The 23,683-nt window shown below is 39.9% G+C and overlaps 1 protein-coding gene across 1 annotated transcript in view; it reads right to left on the bottom strand.

The window, feature by feature from the left end:
* The window catches only part of GMDS (GDP-mannose 4,6-dehydratase), a 449,485-nt gene that overhangs the window by 345,920 nt on the left and 79,882 nt on the right, over positions 1 to 23,683 (bottom strand). The window contains exons 2-4 of the mRNA XM_035890581.1: positions 10,897 to 10,941; positions 7,123 to 7,210; positions 2,477 to 2,586 (exon numbers count right to left, since the gene is read on the bottom strand). Coding sequence (XP_035746474.1) covers positions 2,477 to 2,586; positions 7,123 to 7,210; positions 10,897 to 10,941 — 243 coding nt within the window. The remainder of the gene's footprint in view (positions 1 to 2,476; positions 2,587 to 7,122; positions 7,211 to 10,896; positions 10,942 to 23,683) is intronic.

The raw sequence follows: 23,683 nt of genomic DNA, 5'->3' as shown, positions 1-23,683 counted from the left end.
CTGATGATATCATTCTGTTAAGTTTACTGTTTTTAAGAAGGAGCAAGTTTCAGTCTTCTCTCACTTTCTCCCATGCACAAGACCAGATCAGCCTCTCAGTGACCTACTTTATGAGTCATAGTCCTCACTATTTATGATTCAGAAAAACGTCTTCTCTGACAGTATTTCCCAGACTACTGTGGGTTCATTCCAAGAACCAATTTCATCTTCATTGGTTTCCTACAGGAAACCAGACCAACTTCCTATTATTTTATTTTCCTTCATTTCAGCACAGCTCACATAAACTAACTGGAAGTGAGAGTGACAAAAAAACTTTATTCTGCATAAACACAAGCCAACATAAACACCATCAAAAATTACTGAAGACATCACTGGTTCAAAGTCACCAGAATGTGAAGCAAGCTAAGATTAGACATTCTTTTCCCTCCTTCCCCAAACATGATGCACACAGGCAAAACCAGTAAGTTTACATAACCAAAGTTTAATGGTAAGAGCTGTTCAGGTCTCTGGTGAAGACATTCACGCCTAACAGGCGGTCAAGTTCTACTCCTGCTTCTAACATTGGGAGCTGTTTTAAAATGGTAAGCACTGTTGGACTGCTTTTAAGTCCTATCGATACCATAGTCAAGTCTCCCAATCACCTCAGTTAACAAGTAGACTTGGGGTACCTAGGTTCTTACCTCAACTGCGACAACAGGAGCATTACTGGAGATGCTAGGAAGCACAACAAGCACAGCCTGAAGAAGTCCATCTAGACTTCCAGTAGGACTTCTAACATTGCTTAAATATTGGCCTACTGCATTCAGGTTAGCTTCTAAGAGAGCCATTCTGAGGTCTCTTCATTGCACTCCAAGGCAAGTTTGAGCTCTAAAAGCCAAGACTCAGTGCCAGATCTGCATTGGCTCAAAATGTTCATGCATAAATAGGAATAAACTTTCCCACAGCGCATGGCAGTGTTCTGCAAGAACCTACAGCAGCATCACCACCACCACCCCTCCATGCCCTCCCAGTGCTGTGATTTGAGCTGTTGGCAGCTGTAGCAGCCACATGGAGATAGTTTGGGACTAGAACATTGGTACCATGCTAACACTAACTAAGGGACACAAGTAATTTCCATGGAGATTGTTATTCAAGAAAAGAAATGCTGGAACACCTAGCAGTGGACTGCAAATACCCAGCAAGGTTTGGTGGCTCAGGTTTCACTCTACAAAGCAGTGGGACCAAAGCTGCCTTTGGACTGATGTGGCTTTGTTCTTACATTGCTGTACCTAAACTAATAAGCCCAACCAGACTCCTGCTTAGCACAAAGAAAACCGGGAAATTCAATCATGCAAGCAATTTAAAAGCAAAATTATTCTCATTTCACCTCAATATTCTGCTATTTGTCTTGTCAATAACTTCAGTCTTTCAACATGATTGCCTCTTGCTGGGTTGCAAGGCTTACAGAGTAGTAGGAACAACACATCCCTTTCTGTAGGAAGGCTGACTTACAAAACTAAAGGCAAACTTATTTTCATGAGGCTTAAATGCTCCTTCAGTTCTCACCTTAAGAGAAGCCAGGGAATATCACTGCTTAAGAATACTTTCATATTGCACACAATAAGCAGAGGACATATGACTGACACACAATTTACTTTAATGATGATTTGCTACCTGGCCATCAGTTTCAGTTTGTAATCATTAACTGAAGTATGAATGAGGTTTTTGCAAGTAAATAGAGGTCACCTGTTAGTAAACTGAGCCTTTCCATGATGCAGCAAGGTAGCCTAACATATGTAAGACACAAATTATATTTATCCTCTCTACTATTCATTTTCTTACCTTATGATGCAGCGCTACTTGCCAGGGTTAAGTTACTAGTTACTCATCTTCAAACAAGTCCTTTTTGTTTCAGTTTCTATAACTTGATTTTTCCAACCAAAAACCCAGAAATGTTATAATACTGCAAGTAGTTGCAAAGCTGTTTCCTCTATTTGTAAGTCAATCTTTCAAAGAATAAGATCTGCATGAAAACTGCTATAGGCAAAGCATATATGAGAAGTGCTATAGGCAAAGCCTTTTGAGAAGTGACACGCTCAGATACACGTATTGACCTTAACGCAAACGGAATAATGTGGTTCTAAGCGCTGTTTGGCCTAACACCACTGCATAACTTCTCCACTGTGACTGATCAGCAGCAAACTCTACAGCAAAATTTGTTTCACGGGGTAGAAAAATCAGGTTTTTAAACCCGTGGATTTTGCTGATAATGACAATTTAACTTCACCTATTCTGACATCTTAATGTATATTCAGTAGCAAGGCACGTGCAGTAATTCAGCGCTGCAACAAACACAACTATCTTGATTTAAGGCAGCGTTTACCTGTCAAAGCCAGCAGTTGTTAAAATGGCTGTAAGTGCCATCGTCCAAAAGAATGGAAGCAGTATGACCATCACCAATGCACACGCACAATTCTCAGTGCTAGAAGCTACTCACCTTGACATGGCTCTGAGCTCCCAGGTTGTAGATCTCAGTGGGTTTGACTTCATTAATGATCTTCACCAGGCAGGTGCTGTCCGTGAGATCACCATAGTGCAGCTTCATGTCTTCAGAGTTTAAGAACACACAGTTAATACACTTTAGTCCCAGAATAATATGGCGTAGTTGGTCCAAATCCCATTCCAGGTTTAAAACCAAGTAAACATTTATTGGAAAAAGTTAAGAGATCACCACCTGAACAAGGTTTTGCTTGGGTTTTTCCCCTGCTTTAAGCACAAAATATATTTCCCTGCAGAAGTAATGAATACCCTTTCAGATTCTCTTTCCAAAAATCTGATTTTCCTAGCAACATTTATGTCATTTGTTTAATAGTTTACACCTAATTAACACAGGCTGTATAAATTAGATCGATCTCACATACAGTATTTCAGCCACAGAAAAGCACCTTATTTTAGTTTAGGCTTCCAATCTTTCACTCCAAAGGCTTTTAATAACTTCTTAAGCATACACCAATAGCTCTCTCCTCCTTCCCAAAACATTGCACATGTTTCAAGTTCCTCACTGCAAACAATTTCATAACACAACAAAAATGCCTAAGGTACCTACAAGGTGAACATTTAGATAACATTACAGTATAACCCACTGCATGTATTATTATTGTTTTTCCATTTAAAAAAATATAGCTACACACTGGAAAGCAATTTCAGAGAACATTGTAACTGTCTATGAAACACGCTACATGATATTGCACAGCAAAATCTCAAGTGTGGTTAGGTATGTCAGTCACACAGCTGTTAAACCTTTCCCAACTGAGTTACTTTCTAATTTGCATGTGAAAAAGTAGGTAAAAGCATGAGAACAGCTCCTGTCAAAGTTAAAAGAGCAGGTTGCAACAGCTTATCAACTTGTCTTTGGTTTCAGACTCTGACCTGTCAAGAAATTATTCCAGAAGTGAAATTCATCCTAATAAAACAGGTCTAATTTTCCTCTTATTTAAAAAAAAAATCATACCATCACACTGCTATGCACATATCTAGTCAACAAAAAGAAAAATCTTGTTATAACTATTGATGCATTAGCTCTTTACATTTACTTGCTGTAATTTACATAAACTTTCATTTGATGTTTTTGACCTTAATAATTTTATGTTTACATTGCCCTATCTCCAGGAAAAAGAAGAAATTCCTATTTTAGTACAATTTAGCAGTCTTCCCATTTGACAAAGGTCATCATTTTTTTGGGACTGTATCATCTACAGATATAATCAACTTGATTTTTTTTTTTTTAAACCTGAAACCAAGTAATACAAGGTTTATTACAAGAGACTACCATCTGAATCGACAGTACATTTTTTTTTTTAAATGTAGAGATATGCGAACTTTGGTTTTATTCATTTTGGGGGGGGGTGTTAATTTTTTTCTTGTTTTTTAAACAGAAAAGTAACAGATTTTTTTTTTACAGAAAGTAACAGATCCTGCAGTTCTCAGGTGTTCTGCTTTGCACATTCCTATTTAACGGGTACTTGAGGCTCTTCAGGTTGATAAAGGGATACAGCCCAGCAGGTCGCAATATGCTCTTGAAATCCGCTTCTCCATCCACGTTGCTGGACAGTTCTGAAGTGACTTTAAGACCCAGCTGAATCTGTGGCTAACAGGTAACAGAATGGTTTTTTTAAAAGAAAGTGATAACTGGGATTAAATATGAGGGCTGGCAAGCAGGTTATGACCCTTTTTGTGCATACACAGCAATTACCCATGGTGTGGGGGCTGCCTTCGTTCCTGCCGCCAGTTCTATATAGGCTGTGCTAGAACACCACCATATTTCCACTTGTACGGACTGCAAGTGTCCTCTTCCCAAATGAAATTCAATACATGAAAGCTGTTCTGCCTGTGGGCCACAAGATGCACCAGATCCCAAATGGCCATAGAATAAAACTATTCGGATATTAGTATTAACCTGCAATCCTCAAAACTGTTTGTGTCCAGGCTACTTTAACAACTGCTGCATTTTTCTTGAAACACTAAATGGAGACCAAGAGCAAGCACCACCTAACCCATTTCTCTGATGGCAGATCCCACCTTTTTCAGGATAACTCTGTGGGCTGGTGGGAGCAGTGAGGAACCCAAATGCACTACCCTTTTTCTACCAGAAAACAAAGCTTCCCCTAGGCAACAGGGGGATGCTCTTCTCCCTCTGCTTACCTGGGCTGGGAGTTAAATGAAATCTCCCTGCCAGCTGAGCCAGCCGTCCAGAGAGGACAGAGCAGAGGATGCCATTACAAGAGGAGACCCAAGGAGCTGCAGCAGCTCTGTGGGAGCCTTAGGATTTGAAAGAGCAACTGGTTCCCCTCCAGCCTAAGCAGCAGCTGAGCAGAAAAGAGGTGCCACAGCCAGGCTCCCTCTTCCTACACCAAAGACATCCAGTTCTGCCACCATCCCCAGGCCAGAGAGCAGCCTCAAGCTTGCCGGGGAAGGTGGGTTGCCAGCTGGGCCATGCTGAGCATCAGGGATACCCTCCCACAATTACTTAAATTTAAAGCTCTCAAGGGGGAATGCACATTTTGGTCTACCATCAAGTCTTCAAAGCTTCTTGTCCAAATGGCTTTTCTGAAGGGGAGCAGGGCATGAGGCTCTGTTCATTTTCTGATCCATGAAAAAGAGGTCTTTCAAGAATAATGGGCTAAGTGGAACGACTTGCTAGAAAGGGCGTTTATTCGGTGCAAAGATTTACAAAACACAGATCAAATGTCAAAACCTTTGCGTTTTAGTAATATTACTCAATCTAAAAACCTCCTTAGCAAGCAATAGCTTGCTTACTTCAGGAACACCTTGTTTTCCTTCTTGTTCTCCCTATTTTTTTTTTTTAGAGAGAGGTTTGCTGGCTATGAAGATCATAATTTTGCAACATGTAATCAATTCCTCACGGGAAGAACACATAGGGCAAAGACAAAATTAGGGTTTGCTCACATCAACCGCTATTGCTTCTTTGCTTCCTCTAGTACTGCCTGGAAACCCATTGTTTCCAAACAGTTTCCATGGAGCAGCCTTTCCTGAGAATCCAAGTTCAATTTCTCCTCCTCCTCCCATTCATATGGCTGCATTCCTCAGTTAAAGGAAAATGAGATAAGAAGTGGGGAAAAACATTTAAGGTCTGCTTTCTTTTTCCTTTCTTCCATCCCTTTCCTTAAATGTTCGTATACTTCTTTATCACGATCCACATTGTCTTCTTAAATCACTTTTCATGTTCACAAGATGGTCCTCACAATGCACAGGTTCCTGTTTGATTTCTTTTGCTTCATTTTACCTTGTGAGCCATGAATGTAAGTCATGGGAAACACAGTTCTTACATTGTCCCTGACGGAAGCACAGGTTTCAGCATTCTTCATGAAGATATTTTATTCAATTTTACCCCTCTCTCAATCAGATATTTTAAAGTAGCAGTGTACAGTAAGTAGCGATCATTCACAGCAAATACCACTGAAGTCATGTCAGAAATTAAATATTTTTTAAAAATTACAAGCAAAGATCAAGTGAAGTCTAAAAGTTGTATTATATATCACAATTTGATAAAATTGGGCACTGTTTAACGATGATGGGAAGTAGGCTTCAGAAGACATGAGATTTATTTACAGCATGGAGATATTTAGTGTTAAAATGCCTTAAATCAGACTATTTAGGACAGTGTCAGTCTGCACACCTCTACAAAATATGCATAGCATGAAGAACTATATGCTTATTAAAATGCTCAATCCTTCTGCTGAACTGGAGCCATACAACTTTTGAGATTCTTCTCATTCCGTGACCAGGTAGACTTCTTTAAGGTAAAATACTCAAACAATGTTTGCAAAGCATACACTACAGGTATTAATTTCAGCTTTCCAAATTATCATCGGTAACAGAGAATACAGTAAATTGTCAGCAAATTTCCAAGAGCAATGCCTTCCTTCGGGTAATTTTTTCCTTGGGTGCAGAAATTCAGAAGGTCCAGAGATTCATTCTTCCTGTCATCAGTAGGACCTGATCATGTCTTACTGACACTGTCATACAGGCTGTCCCCAAACCTTCACCTCTATCAGGCACTAAGAAGCTCATGAGGAAACAGAATTGGCATGCTTAAGATAACTGCATCAAAAAAACACATTTTACTGTTCTGATATCTCAGTGTTTTCAACCTCACATAGCTTTTTGCAGGCCCAGCTGTTTTCTAATTGCTCCTGCCTAGCTATGTGTGAACTGTGTCAGCGTTTCTACACCAGAGAAAGTGCCTTCCTGGGCCCCTCTCATATTTTCCCCTCTTGGTAACTCACATGCACAAGCGTATCTATACTTTGTGTCACATTTTCATCAGAGAAAAATCATCACTTTTCTTTCTGAGATAGAGCCGCTAGCTAACATAAGCTAGGAAAAGGGAAGTTTAGCTATCAACGTTTACTGTTTGGTTGGGTTTTGTTTTAAATAACCGATCCTAAGTTGAGCACAGCTTACAAATAACTACTCATTAATAACGTTTAAGTAGAGGAAACTGGGATTCCCTTCCTGTTCCCAGGGACCTTTCTTCTCCAAACACACACCATAGACTTAAAAAAAAAAAAAAAAACAACCAAAACCACAACAACAACCTTAAATAGAAAAACAAAATCTTACTTCCTTCAATGTGAGCCTGTGGGTTCTTATAGAGATGTTCAATCCGGCCTGTATTAAAAGAACTAGACCGACGAACAATGCCATGCACCTGGGGATTGAACAAGGAAAAATACAAAAGGAAAGTGTTTAGTATTAAGAAGAAAGTGTTCATCATCATCATCATAATTGCTCTTTTCATATACATTGGCCTAACCCTTATATCAAGTAATCAGAGCTTGTCTCTATTCCTAAAGGCAGACAGTTATCCAAATCATAACAAAATACTTGGAGATGAGCTCTGATGCTGTCATATTTATTGTAGTACCCTTGAGTGGTTTCACCTTCTCTCCTGTTGACACCACTAGCAGACCAAGCATCACATACAGTACAGAAAACACACTGAATTGCCCTAGAGCACCATCTCTTAGTGAGTGAGACTTGCCAATGACTGGAGTTGGAGAAGCAATATGTGAATACCAAGATAACCACTTCTCCCTGCTGCAGAGAAGTCCTTCTGGAGCCAGAGATGATGGGCATGGAAAAAGCAGCAGCAGGAGATGGGGCTAGGGAAAGGAGACAGGGGGCAGAAAGGAGGGAAGGAGAAAGGAGACGAAAGAGACAAGGGGAAAGAAGGGACAGCAGCTGCAAGGCCCAAATATATTTTAGAAAACAGCTGTTATTCACTTTCTGGAGTGATGAAAGAATGGCCAGAACAGTCAGTGCTGTTTTCTGGACCTCATGAGTCAGTGTTCTCCAGTGGGTTACGAGACACGCAGGCAAGCCTAAGGCTGAAACGCGGGTTGGGAATTTCCTTTAACCAGCCACGATAAGTAAGTCGGTGAAAAAACCCACAGGTTCTGACTAACATTAAAGAAAAGCCCATTTGTGTCTAATATATTAGAGAAATTGGTAAAACCCTGATCTTATTTCCTTCTTAGGTAAGATAGCCCCATGCCTGCTGCCAAAATTCACATGAGCTTAAGTTACCAGCTGCAGAAGTTGTGCTTGCACGAGTGAAATCAAGCTTCAGCATCTGACTGTCCTCCACCTCTCCCTGCCCTTTACTTCCAAAAGCGATCCCTTACAGTTTGATGCATTCAACACTTGGTTGGGGTGGGCCATCACTTTACTCTCTCTCGCTTCATGTTAACTTGTACCTGAGAGAATATACCAGCACGAACAGGCAGTGTTTGGGGGCTTGGTTTGGTTTTGCCTGGGGATTTTTGTTTTACACATAACACAAGCTATGATTATTGACACAGAAACCACTTTTTATTCCATCTTAAATCTGAAACTTAACTGAGTAAAAAGGTATGCACAACCGCAGAGTGAGACCGGCTTGCTGCTTTAAGAACGACGTGTTGATGGCAAGATCTCTAATAACAGCCGAATAGCTTCATCTTTACAAATTGCAACCTGAATTTATGACACCAATTTCTTTGCATAAAAGCTCTTGTGTGCCCAGCCACACAACAGGCTCACAACGTACCTTGTTCTACAATTCAAACGCTAAACTTTCCACAACTGAGTAAAATATTTGCATTTTGAGGATCAATGGGGAACTGAGAAACATGGCCCCACAAAAGAAATTTCCTTCAAATAATGAATTTATGAAGATAGATTTTCACAGTGATGTAGTTAAAAGCCCTATCAAAATATTTATAGAACGTGTGGGTCATTTATAGGGACTAAGGTTTACAGAGAAACACTTTCAAAAAAAGACACTTCCATAATAACTTCACTTTTGTAAAATATGCTGAAGATATTTTGAGTACTCAAATTAGCATCTGTTTTGCTGAGTAAAAAAATCAGACTTTGTCATTTTAAAGCATCAAATTATTCTAAAGGAAGCTAACTGAAGTGCTCTACAACTCTTCTAGCAAAGTTAAATATTTTGGCTTAAAGTCCTGATGAGAGACTTGTTAGCTCTCAATTATATATCTCTGCATTAAGTCATGCTGAAATTGAAGTTCACGCAAATGCTTGACCAATAAGTGAAATCTTACCGACTCAAAGCTTGATGAAAGATTGTGCTTGCAAGAGCTGAATGACTGCAATACCAACATTTGACCAAGGAGATGTGCTAAATGCAATCACCCCAGGACTTCAGAAAGTTTCAGCAAACAAATCCAGAGAGCCTGTTGCATCCAGCGGTAACAAGAAAAGATGCAAACCCAGCTTTTTTTCTTTTTGTTTTCTTTCTCCCACTCCTTTTCTGGTATGCACGTACAAGAGAAAGAAAACCTGCCAAATGCTTAATCCGTGACAGCAATATTACCGTAAAAAAAAATGATGAAAGGTACCTTTGTCTGGATGGGACAGGTGAAATGCAAACTTTGTGACAAGCCAAAATGTGTGCAAACTGGTTAATCTAGCTAAGAATGTAGGATCAGTGGATTTTTCTCAGTAGGGCTTGATCTTTAAATAGATTGAAATTAAAGAAAAAAAGGCAAACGAACCACCTTAGTTAGGGAGGCAATCAGTTATCATGTGTAGTCTTGTGTTCAGTTATTCAGGAACAGAGGTTTCTAACTGGGAACACAGGAAAGAATTCCAACAAATAGATGGAGAGTTGAGGAACAGAAGAAAAAGCCCCCTGCCCAATTATTGGAACCTTTCTATTGTGCAAAGGGTTATATTTCATTTTTGTTGCACAGTAGTTCCCAAGTTCATTGTGGACTAGGAGATAGCATGTGCTTTTACCTTTAAAGTAGCAGAAGCAATCACAGTATCTCTTTTCCCCAAATGGAACAGAGAAATAGTAAAAATAATCAATTTACAACACTGAAAATCCAACACCAATAAGCAGATCTATCAACAAAGCAGGAGAAAGGATGGAATAAGTAAGGCAAGATTAACCACGTGCAAAAGCATGGAAAGCACAGACTGGCTGAGCAGAGACTTTTCACCAAGCTATGCAGCAGTATTACAACAGACGTAATAAACCCCAATATTAGAACAAGCATTAGCTTCTACTAAAAACCCAGAAAAATACTACGTTGTGGGGAGATGAATTTGACCACCCCTTTCCCTCCACGATCATACATTTTGGAAGCATCTTTCATGACTGAGAAGGCAAACATTCTCACATATGTGCCCAGAACAGTTCAAAACCATTAAATCATACCATAATAATGTGAATGTTGTTTTGCTGGGCCACAGAAAAGACAATTATGCCAGGGAAACTTATGCAGCAAGAAGTAAGAAATCAGACTCCCTTTATTTTAAGGAAAAGGTAAGTGAAAATCATGTGCTAAGCAAGACTATAATTAATCCAAGAGAAGAGGTGGGAAGTAACACTACTAAAGAATACTTTGGCGCAGGGTGTTTTGGTTTGTTTGGGGTTTTTTTCTTTTTAAACAGAGAATGCAAATTGCAAGGTTTTCATTGCTGAAGTATAACTGCCAAAATAAAAGGGCCTTTGCGGGGTGGGAGGAGGGGAGAGAACAAACAAGAGATTCTTATTCCTTTATGTGGTACATTGCATCATAAATTATTCCCTAATTCCTTACAGTTTTGGCTCGTGCAGGTTGCTGCTTATCTGAGTTGGCGGGAAACATGCAAAGCAGCTATACCCTGAGGAGAAGAGGGAATCCACCAGTGGACATTAGATGATAAATAGTACAATAAGCTGGCATGATTACAGGCCATGCTGCACATTCCTCTCCAGAGTTTTGATTTGTTATCTAGGGCTGGAGTGGAAAACATACACAGAGAAGGACAGAAGCAGAGGAAGCCGGAGCTGCAGCATCCAAACGACTCCATCAGCCCACAGCCGGTCACCGAGTCACTCACCTCATAGCCTTTTTCCAGCAGGAACTCAGCCAAGTACGATCCATCCTGGGAAGAGTAAGATATAGGAAAATGTTAGAAATACAGTGAATGGGCCTGGGAGATTTGGCCTGTTTGAGGTCTCGAAAAAGGGAAGAAAAAAAAATTTGCAGTGAGTTTTGACCAGGCAACAAGCATATACTTTGATTTCTCCAAATTTATACGCTGACCTAAAAATATTATAGATGCTTTTTGGTTAATTTTAGATTAAGAAGCAGTATATTTTAAGCTAACTTGCTTACAAATGCTGGTTGAGAACTCCAGTCTCTTGAATCTCTTCCCAAGTTCCATTATAAAGTGCCTGGGGACGTCTTTCCAAAATATCCTAACCACAGTTATTGAATTTGAACTATTTTGGAGATAGGGAAGGAAAAACATTCTAGAAAAATTGATGCAGGCTTGGCATACTCCGCAAACTGATGTGTCTCTGTGGTACTGTGTCACGCTCGCGCCTCCTTTGCACACACACTTCCTCCACGAGCCTTCTGAAGGCAGCAATAATTCTGCCTGCCTGACCAACTGAGGTTTTGAAAACATCCCTAGCATACCCTGTATTTACACTACAAAATACAATCCATTTTCACATTTTTTATATCCTCGAGGATAGAGAGTTTGGGTTGCTTTGGGTTGGGATTTTTTTTTTTTTCTTCCTTTTAAATCCTTGTCAAGCTTTAATTATTAAAGTTCCCAAAAAGCAAATACTTCAAAATACATGCTAGCATATGTTTTACCGAAATCAGGTGATTTTCCTGGCATCATTACTTCCAGGATTACCAAATACAGTAAGTCATATTATCCTTATAAATGTGTACGCACCATCACAAACCCAGCAAAGTTTACCCCTCCAAAAGAGCAGTCACTAACCAATTCAGTGAATATTACCCACGCCCAAAGAGCCTGCATCTTTTAACTGACTTTTTGAACTTGTTGTTCCTTTAACATGCAAGAGTATTCCACCAGAGTCAATTGACTTGCTACAGAAAGACCATAAAAACATGACGTGCCACCGATGCTTCCATGCTTAAACTCTATTATGTGGATCAGCTCTGCCATGATCATGGCCAGAGACATTTAAGTGCAAAACTAAACAGACATCTCTTTGGTCCTCTTTATAAAAGCATGTTTCTCCAGAGAAAAGCCTCTCTCACCTCAGATTAAATGAATTTTTCTTGTCTCATAGACAGCCTAAGGAGAATAACATACTGAAGTAGGAAATCTGAGATGCACTAGGAGGCCCTAGAGCAGCAGGACTGCCCATGGTGACTGCGTACTACACTGATGACAAAATCATGCATAAGTCTATGCAAAATGGCACAATGCAGTGTACAAGGGGCACGATGCTGTATGTTTAGAACTGCAGCATTAGAAAAAAATGAGTGTCTTTATGGTATAGGTGTTTCATAAAGTCTTACACAGTCTAGAAGAGCTTGAAACCAAGAAAGTCTCAGCTTACATACTTCTCTCACTACATGTACGTGCATGTGTTCACATAACTTTACAGTGCCATAACCCAACAGCCATCAGTCTATGACACTGGTTGATCTGGAACATGGCAAACCACATGTGCCATGGCATCACTGGAACAGTATGTATTTCTGTATGTCAGATGAAAAGAACAAGACCCTATCGACAGGAAAAAAACCCAAAGAATATGCAATGGAACATGGGGGCAAAGCAGGGGATAACAACTACCTTTAATGTAGTTGTCATCTTTTTCATTAGTAATTCCTCCAGGATTTAGCAGAGGCGGATCAGAGGGAAGAAAGCTTCCCCATTCTCCTTGGTTGCTCAGTCCACTACAATAAATATGTATAAAATAAAAAGGAGGTGGAAGTGGGAGATCCAGAGAGTGCAAAGGACATGAAAAAAGAAAGGCTGTGATTACTTAGGAAGTTGATGGGAAACAGACTTGACTAGGATTGAACCCTGTCAATAAGGTCTTGTTCTTCTCACCCAGGCCATTGCTCAAACTTTCCAGTCGTCCTGGAACATTCTGAACCAGCAGTGGCACTTGCTTCCTCTGCGCTTCCTTTCCAGGTCTATCAAGTGATAGGGCAGGGCTTTACAATGAGTGGGAAACAGGCAGCAAGTGTGAAAGCTACTGGTTTTTGGCTCTAGCACAGCACAGCTGATTTACTGTCTGGTAATCTCACACAATGCGGATTCATGCTGTCCTGCACTGCGATACCATATCATGCACGGCCCCCAGGTTTCAAGTTTCCTTTCCTTTTCTTTTCAGTACAGCAGCTGTCAATCTGAACAGCAATCAGAACACTGATCAAAGTGTTAAAGAGTTTGCAGCTTGTCAGGATAGTACAGTTTCCATCTTTTCCTAATGAGGTCAAGTAGTAAATAATACTAAGTAAGCTCTATTAAATGATTTAAAACCTTAACCATAGGAGACTGCATTGTGCATATAAATTCTATTAACAAATTATTGATTTCCATTTATACTACAAACAGAGCTTTCAAGATTCAGGAATCACTAAATCAGGAAAGGAATATTAGAGGAACTAAGTGTTCAGCAACAAATCTCAATTTTTGTTAGGGTTAGCATTTTGCTTTATTTGAGCCACTTGCTGCCAATCATATCCATTCCTGGTTTGCACCTGAGTAGGAATGGACCAACATGAAGTGCATGACTTGGTCTGATCCATGAAGTTGGGCAGTGGGGGGCAGGGTCTTGCCTTTTGTAAGAAAGGCTTATAGTCACCTTGATCCTATTTCGCTGAGTGATTTACCCCAAGACTATCAGTCTAAATCATGTCCTCCTTAATACTGAAAAAAACCCAATACCAGCTTAGGTGATGGTGAGCACATGCAACCAGCAAGGCATTAGTACGCCCCAGCCCAATCTGATCATTGAGGTAGCTATAGGTACCCTACTTGCCAAAGTCAACCACAAAAGCAAGGTGAAAAAACACGGTCTATACAGATTAGAGTGCTTGGTTACTGTGGTCCTTCCATTGGGCAACAAGCTCTTCTACTTTAGAAGCGTTGTCACATTTGAAAGATTAATTTTCCTAATGTAAAGCACCCAGCTATCACTATTCAGTTTATAGCAAACCAACAAAACATCAGAAGACAGAAATCATTCCCTTTGTCTGTGGTCAAACTATCAGTCTTAAAAGAAAATAGCCTGTAAACTGCCTTTAAGTAGGATTGCAATGAAAGCTGGCTCTGCACAGATACGTCAGACCAGTCTGAATGGCCAAAACAGTTTAACAAGACTGACTAAATAAACCACCTCAGTTAAAACAGTTCTTCATCAGCACACGCTGACATATCAGACTTGAAGAATCACTATACTGTCTTCAGCCAAATAGTAGTTTGAAAGCACATAGAAAGAATACTTCTGCTGGCTTCCAAGACACAGCAGCAGGTTTCCAACTGCAGCTGCCTTACACGTCTGTAAAATTCCCAGACAAAAGAAAACAGTCACATAAACTAGAGTGAGACAACTTTAGGATGCAATATTTTATATTTAATATAGTAGTTAATGTCAAGAACTTCAATAAGCTTTGACACACTATCAAAGAAAACCTTTTCCAACGGAGTGAAGAAATTGAGACATAAAGGATAGCTAGACAGTGCTTTGCCACAAACATCTAGAATAAAAAAGAAGTATCAAGATTGACCTGATCCGTGAGCAAAGAACAGGATCATTTATACAGAAAACTGAAAACAAGTAGAATTAAACAGCCTGTCTAGCAATTCAAATCTCCTTTATTTTGCACTGTTCTACAGAGGGAAATTCTGTTTGCAATGGACTCGTTTTGGATTTATATTGACACATTCAGAGAAGGCTGTAAAAACAACCCCAAATACAAGACATCTTCATCCTCTTCCTTTGATACAGCCAGTTCCAACATCCTTCCGCAGAGTTCCTGGATCAAAGAATGAGATTATGCCCTACCTGAGCATTTGTAATCTGGAGAAGAGGACTCCCTCTTCCCCCCAGCTCCTCTCTTCCAGTAAAGAGAAGTGGAAGAAAGTACTAGATGGAGGAAGAAACAAGGGAAAAGAGACCAAGAGGAGGAGAAATAGGGTTCTTTTTATTACTATTCCTAGAACTCTAGAAGACCTATATGGAGTGCTTTTCTAGAAGGAGGGAAAAGGAATTAAAAGCCTAACACAAGCGATGCAAGTGCATTATGACCGTAACACGGAGGAGAAAGAGCTCCCATTGCAGGGCGATAGTACAAACATTTGAGAAGAAACATCCCCACAGTACGGTGGTAAAAATGACATTCCCTACAAACATGCAGTATTAGGAAATCCCAAAGCCATGCAAAAGATTGTGAGCAACCCTGATGCTGCTAATATCACCCAGACTCCCAAACCTGACTCCCAGCCACAACAGACACAGTCACTCAAAAATCACCTCGTCATTGGATAACGCAGCAGGGAAGAGAGCCTGACTACCATGCCATCTCCCATGCTCTGCATGCCCACCCATTTGCAAATGCATTAGCCACAAAGCCTGAGAACATAAAAATGTGTCAGATGCACCATTCGAGGGGGATGTTGGGGTTTTTTGATATTTCCACAATGGGCATGTATGATGAAGTATCTGTCCATTTGCTATATGCTTATAGTTCTGCTCTGTACTTTTATGTGTCCTCCTTTGCAAAAATGTGCCATAATTTTCCACATATCACGTGAAAGACCAAAGTTGGTTATACTTATAAAGTTCAGAATTGAGTAAGGCCAGTGCCATGCTCTTCGGAATAACACTATAAAGGTGAGTTCATGGAAGTTGAAACTATAGATGGTGTAAATTACCAAGGTCATTCATAGCAGTTCTAACTTCCTTTTGAACCACAAACTATAGCTGCACTCTACTGAAATTAAATTTTGATAGGTGTCTTTGGGGGACAGTGTGTGGAGAGGAAGCACACATTCAGCCATAGGACATGCTTTTATTTCTTAAGGGGATCTTTCTGCAGTAACATCACCAACAGTGCACTGGTACCATTTTCATTTAGCCTTGTTTGAATGAATAATCTACACTTCCATTAAAATATGCAGAACCAGTGCCAGTAGTAGACTTGCACAATAAATTGTTGCTTCATCGAATTTTAAAAACTTTTGCATAGCTATAAGCTAATGCTATTTCAGTGACTTAGCATGCTGCTTTTGGCTGGGACAGTTAATTTTCTTCATAGTAGCTAGTACAGGCTATGGTTTGGATTTGTGCTGGAAACAGGGTTGATAACACAGGGATGTTTTGGTTATTGCTGAGCAGGGCTTACACAGAGTCAAGGACTTTTCTGCTTCTCACCCCACCCCACCAGCAAGGAGGCTGGGAGTACACAAGAATTTGGGACGGAGCACAGCTGGGACAGCTGACCCCAACTGACCAGAGGGATGTCCCACACCATATGATGTCATGCTCAGCATATAAGGCTGGGGGAAGAAGGAGGAAGGAGGGGACGTTTGGAGTGATGCCATTTGTCTTCCCAAGTACCCATTACACATGATGGCGTCCTGCTTTCCTGGAGGTGGCTGAGCACCTGCCTGCCCATGGGAAGTAGGGAATGAATTCCTTGTTTTATTTTGCTTGTGTGCGTGGCTTTTGCTTTACCTATTAAACTGTATCTCAACCCATGAGTTTTCTCACTTTTACCCTTCTGATTCTCTCACCCATCCCACCGTGAGGGTCAGAGGAAGGGAGCAGCTGCATGGTGCTCCGTTGCCAGCTGGGGTAAAGCCGTGACACTTGTTAAGCTGGAGAATGATGACAGATCCCTTGGAGCAGGGAACACACACCGCTTTAAAGTAACATCTAAATGATTTTAATAACAACCCATATTCATTTGTTTGTAGCACTCTAAAACAGCCTTCCTTCAAAAAAAAAAAATTGAAGAGTAATAGTGTAATGTTATTTTTGCTGAAAAATGCATACTTCTAATCATTTTCAGTGATTTACAGAGGAAATCAGTAATTTTTTGCAGTTACTATAAACAGAACAGTGCTGCACTTTGTCTCAAGTCTTCAAGGCAATACTCAAAAAGCATTAAAGTGCTCATAAAAAATTCTCCATACTGAAAAAAGGAAGAATTATGAACTCTGAAGTATTTAACTGATTTATTAAAGCTGCCACCCTCCAAATACAGTAGTTATTTTGCTATTTTGATTTGTATTCTGGCCAAGTAAGAATAGGAAAACAAGTATCCTTTTGTTCCTGTGGTCGAAAGAAAAAATCAAAAGGCAATAAATGTTAAAAAAAACCACTTTGTTTTAAAACATTCCCCACTTAATTAAAGGGGTTTTGTAATGCATTCACTGTTCAGTTATCATTAGCAACAACAAAAACATTCTAATTACGTTACTCTGTTTTTCAATTAATAGTTGTTTAAAAGTAAAAGAAAAGCAAAGTTGCTTTGGAAAAGTGAATCACCCTGTTATTTCCTAGTCTGAGCTCCATCTGACCTCACACACTATTCCACTGGTAAACTATTAAGTTATATTAAGAGCTGCAACTGCAGTTACAGACAACAGCAATAAGTTTTTCTTCCTTCCTCCCTCCAGTTATCTTTACCCAAAACAGCATTATTCATATCATTAATATTTATAGCTATTCTATTGTGAACCTCAGCATGGACACTTCATCTAAAGAACAAACCTCTGTACCAAACTAAAGCCAACACGAACAGAATAAACTTGTGTAATTCAAATTTGCTCCCTACCATTAGGAGAGGCAACCAGTTACGGGGTTTGGCCTAAGTTAAGGCAACAACAGTAAGGCAGTCAGTGCAATCCCGCTGAATTTTTTGAAGTGCTGATATTAAAAAGTTTAAAACCTTCAGCCTAAAACATATGATATTCTACAATAATCAAACAGCTCGTGTCTATCACACAAAAAAACCCCAACATCTCAGCTTGGGAAAAACAAGATACACCATCCAACTGAGTATACTGAGGTTTTTTCATGATTGCAGAAACCTGTGACACTTAATGTGGTTTTTCCAAATACACTTACCACACATTTTCCGGTGATGACAGTCAGGTGCTTGATAGCTTTTTAGAAAAAGTTAAAAATCATGCCCCTAAACTCAGGCTGCGTGCTCAAACATTTAGATACTCAAAATAACTACTAGTTTTCAGATGTGTCTGAAGAACTATTTCTGTAAGAGGAAAAGTATCAGTAGAGAGTCTTTTGAAGATTCTGAAGAACAAGCTTTTTCTGAATGCATGTAATAAGCCATAATACATTACTATTTTTCTTCAAATATTAATATTTGCAGTATACGCATACAAAACAAACCAGTTACAAACTCTGAATTTGAGAGAAACCTAGCTATATTTTTCTGCCTCACTAGGGAAACCACAGGGATTGGAGGAATGCGTCTATAAACATGGAAATGCAAATCATATGGACAACAGTCCACAAGAAAATTAAAACCTCTACTTATAGTGTTTGTAATGGGAAATCCATAACAGTTTTAAAACCCACAAGATGATTGTTTTGCCCATCCCTATTTCCTCCTGCTTTCGAAAAGCTACTGCTATCAGATGGTCTTTCACCTTTCCAAAATAGCAACAGCAGCTCCAATCGGCAGCACTACGAGCATTTTGGACATGCCCGTCCTCGAGTGCTCGGACTAACCCATCGGCCCCATTAGGTGACTGACATGGCTGCAGCCTACCCAGGGGGAAACCCCTCAATCTGCAACAAATGCAAACTAACCCCAAACGCTACCCAGTGGAAAGCCAAACACACAGAACCTGGTTGCACGGAGCAAAAGAAACCAGGAAACCCAGGACTAAGCTGCAGGACATGCTCTCAAAAGAGTGATTTTTGACCTCAAAATCTGAGAGTTCAGAGTTGTCACAGTAACAAACCATAAAGCCCAGAAATGGTTTTGGAAGAAATCCAGTGTCTGTTCTGTTTAAGACAGAGGAGTGATTTTGTGAAGTGACACCAGGAGGAAAATATGAAATCTTAGCATGCCATCTTTACCTTTAACATCCTACAGAGGAAAACCAAAACAAAAGCAGTAACATGGCTACCACTGTAACTGGGGAGGCCACCTGAACTTATGACCATAGCTCAACACACATTCTACCAGAAATAAGGAACCCAACTTCCTCCCAGAGCTGCATGGTTTGGGTTTTTTTGTTTTGATTTTCAGTTTTTGGTTGGTTTGGGTTTTTTTTTTTCCTTCCTACAGCAGCCTACTACAGGTGCTACCATTGTAGCACCAGCCTCTCACACTGATGCTCAGCAGACTTTCTATGGCTGCTGCTCACTGCCTGAGTTTATGTTACTTTAGCCCAAGACATTGTTTCCAAACAGGGTGCAAGGTCAGTTACATGAGAGAAACAAAAACAAACACCACACTTGCTATCTTGTTTGCATGAGACCAACGCCTAATGAAGGAGAGGTAAATGAGCGTAGACAAGGAAAAAGGTTTTTAATTCAATCTTCTGTACTCTATTTTACATATGGACATAGCAATTTAGGCTGAAATATGATTTGTTTACAGAGAAACAGAAAACCAGAAAGAAAGCATGTTCCAGTTGGAGAAGCAATGCACAGTAAGACTTTTATTTTCTTAAAGGTTTGCATGGTTAGAAACTTGCAAATGCAGTCAGGAATGCTCGATTGGTACGACAAAGCTTTAACAGCTCTTGGTCCTGCATTATTGGCTTGGGTGGGAGAAAAGCACCGATCCTGCAATGATACGGTCTGCAAGTCATGGGAGCAACCGCTCTGTTTCCCAGACATTTGAAGTTGTAGGACAAGACAGCTCGTGCTGCACCTGATCATCACTCTCTTCGGTATTGCCTCTCCCAGTCAGTGCAGTGGGAGCCCAGTTTTTACTGGACTGGCATCCAGAGAAGCACAAATAGACTTTTCAGGAACTCTGCTTGTTTATGCAATTCCTACCTTTTCATTTCAAGGTTCTCATGCTTCCCAATTTTCAGTAACAGAGGTCTTTAAAAGGTGGCCCTCAACACTTCCCACATAGCTGTGAATTTTCAAAGTGGCCAAGAGACCAGCAAGCCTAAGCGTGATCACCACCATCCCAGAGCTCCGGCAACCTCAGGTTTCTCTTTACACCAGGAAGGGATACAATAAGTATCAAAAAACCCCCTATCACAGCAATAAACTTCCTGATACTTTTTCAACAGAATAAAAAAGGAAATATCCAATTGAAATTTCAAAACAAACAAAAAGGAAAACCCCACAGAAATCCCAAAGCGAAACTCTTGTGAAGGAATATCAATATTTGGACCAAAATGTTACATTTTAAATGGCTATTTGTATCATCTTTTCTTCAGGAGAAACTGAAGAAAGAGTAACAGGAGAGCTCTTAAGGGTTGTTCCCTAATGTTCACTCTACACACACGCTCTTCTTCCCTGTACCAGGGGTATGTTACGTTTTGAGTCCTAAATACATAAAGCTACACTTCAATTCATTGAAAAAACCAAAAATGATAGGAATCTTAAGACAAGTTCTTCCTGTGCCTTCCAAATATTCCTATGACTTCCAAAAAAATCTAGAGGAAAAAAATTAGCAAAGTCAAAGACACACAGTCTACAAAGATGTGAATGCAATGCTTTTAATCAGTTTTTCTAAAGATAACACTTGCCAGAATTCCATGTTTGCAACAGGTATTTATTATGCCCAGAAGCAGCTTCACATTTTGTTGGATATTTTTAAGCAAGTGTAAATATGCTTCCTAAACTTTTTTTACAGTCTAGGTTGTTTGGTTTTTTTAAAATACACAATGTATGTTCTATAATATAATTTTAAATAAATTAAATACATGGACTCTGTAGTAAAACCTGATTGAACAGAACTATTAATTTCTCTAAGCAAAAACAACTGTTAGTGAAGATGCTTAACTATATAATAAATGCACTCGTGTTCAAAATATTTAAGTATAGATTGACTGAAATTGGACATTAAGCCTGATACCTCCATTCCACACGGCCACTCTTGCTAATCAAGCACTCCGATACCACATGGACTGAGCTTCCTGGTGGCAAGAGGCCAAGCACGATAAGGATTATCTGGGTGATAGCAAAAGGATGCCATGTTTTTTCAGAGAAGGTTGCAGGTCATCCTTATATTTAGAGATATCATACAATGCCTTGTGTACCCAACTTCACAGCTTTCCCTTGTCAGCTTCGAAAGAGGAAAAAAAAACCCACCCAGTTTCATTAACTGCCAAGGTTTTGTCTAAGGGGAATTAGAAAGGGAAAGTGAGCAATCACATTTACATTTGCTTATCCTATCTGTCAGGAACAGGATTTAGGGTTTGGACTAGACAACTACTACCAAACTGCCAGCGAAATATTTATTCCTTCAATTGGTACAGTATTAAAAACTGCCTGCAATTTGAGTTAGCAATAATCCTTAGTATCATCTTCAACTAGCTAGCTTTCATGAACAGCTTCCTAATTAAGATTAGGACAGAGCTATATCAAGGTAAAGCAACTATACAGTTTAAATATTTCCAGATCAGTTTTGTTCCAAAATGAATTACGCAGTTTTACATAGATCTCTAAGAGAGCTATTTAAAACTTTCACAAAAAAAAAGCCTCTAAGAAGCATCAAAACAAATTACTTCAAAGAGCTTGTCACAAACATGTCTTTTAACTTCTTTCATTTGCTGTTCCACAAAACATGAAACCAGTTAAATTTAACTGACTTTACAAGCAGTGGAGAGACTGAGTACATAGGACACATTTTAGTCATTTTTGTCTGTATTCATAGTAATTTCCTCTAATCTCAAGGTTTCTTTGCACTTCGTTTGAATTGCTTTGCGCCTTAGGAACTACAGGAAACACTACGGAAACCTCCCTGTCTCACTTACTTTACAAACTGTTCTGTTACATTTATTCCCAGTTACATTAATAACAGCCTACCAAAGCCAAACAGCACGATATCACCATGTTACTTGTTAAAAATTCATAAATTCTTTAATTTAATTGCCAAGCGACATGAGGGTATGCTTTAACTGAACACACACAGCGGCTTTTGCAAAAAGGCGAACGTGAAGAAAATATCTGGGTTGTGTTACAAACATCACTGGCACTTAAAAATGGCAGCATCCTAACTTTAAGAAACACTTACAATTTCCATAGCAGGCACAGGAAGAGAACTCTTAGGTTTGTTAAACATCAAATGTAGATACAACAGCAAAGTGCAAGACGGCCTAATTTTCAGAAGCATGGGAACTCAGAACAGCCCTTTTCTTTGAACAACGTGCTAAGGCCCCTAGGAGAAGACTATCAGGTATGTGTACGTTATAAGCAGTTCCTAAAATGAAGTACCTGGGTCCTCCTTTTAATGCTATTAAGAAATATGGATTAACACCACCATGTAACTGACTATTTGGAGTAGTCTTCATGCTTCATATTTGCAGGTTCACCTGCCATCTGGCCTTTGTCTGGGCTGAGCCAACACCTCCAGCAAATAAGGAGAACAGACAGAAGTCAAGACCTTGTACCTTATGAATCTTCTGAAACGCTTATGCATTGAATCACTACAATATGCTCAAAGTAGACAGAAAAAGGAAGTTTCCATGCTGAACTACCTCACATCTGGAAAACCAATTTCAGCAGCCCTTAAGGAGTTCTTCATCACTGCATCAACTAAGCTACTCGGCATCAAACCATCTATCTTCTCCCTCTGCCTCATTCCAAGAGAAGGGGCATCATCCATTTTCCGCCCACCCTCCCCCTTGAGGGTTATCCATTATTTAGAAAGCTTGAAAAGGCATCATAACATGACTGTTATTTAGGCACCTGATTATATGACCTGTGCCCTGATCAAACTATACTACATGGTACCCTTTAGATGAGCATCCTGACTCTTTAGGGGCTGATTGCATTTATTTAGGGCATCTGGAAATACACTGAACAATGTCTCAAGAGTACGAGTGAATGTTTTTGTACTAGTGAACATGCTGACAACCAGTAGGTGTATACAACCAGACAGCTAGCTTAACTACTCTACTCTAACCTCCCATAAAACTCTGCTTAAATGACAGCGCACCAGCAGGCACTTTGGAGGAAGTTATTTGATTTATTGCAACCCAGAAAGAAGTCTACAACAAACTGCTTTGAGATGATGGTAAAACTCCACCTTCAGGATCTAAGGCATCACAGCTACCCCGCTTCCCTCCCTCTCAGAGGCCAGTCACCCTGCCTGCCTGACTACAGCTCATTCATTCAGAGCCACGCTGAGTCCTGCAGTCATCTATCCCGTCTGTTGTCTGTAGACCGTCCATAGACGCCAGCAGTCCTCCAGCCACACACACACTACTCCCATGGCAGAATTCCAAATAAAAGCTGTGGCTTCATGTTTGTCAATATTGCTTTGTTTCTCCAAGTACAGCTTGGCAAATTGACAGGCTATGCTAGCTAGTGCAAAGCTGCTCTTTTGGGCTGGGTGTCTACACAGCAGCAGGCCACGTATTGCAATTCAAGCAATCTGGACATTTCTGGATAACCTCCAATGGGAATACAAATTTTTCTAGATCTTTTAGAAAGTTTGCTTGTTTCTAAAGATGACAACAGTTCTAGATCCATAGGGAGAACATTCCCTTTTTCCCCCAAATATTTTTATTTTACTTGAGGCAGGAGTTTACATGAAGGGATGTTCAAACTTGAAAGAAAATGTTTCTAGGTATTCTGTGTAGGGCAACCTCAACCTGACAAACTGATTTTGCCATCAAGTGACTAAAGTTTGCATCAGAAGGTAAAGAGTAGGGGTCCCAGGGAGGCAGC

This window comes from Egretta garzetta, unplaced genomic scaffold (genome assembly GCF_000687185.1).
Source record: "Egretta garzetta isolate BGI_Z169 unplaced genomic scaffold, ASM68718v1 scaffold283, whole genome shotgun sequence".
NCBI classification, from domain to species: Eukaryota; Metazoa; Chordata; class Aves; order Pelecaniformes; family Ardeidae; genus Egretta; species Egretta garzetta.
Note: the sequence above shows the minus strand (reverse complement) of the source record. Positions and strands in the feature narration are given on the sequence as shown.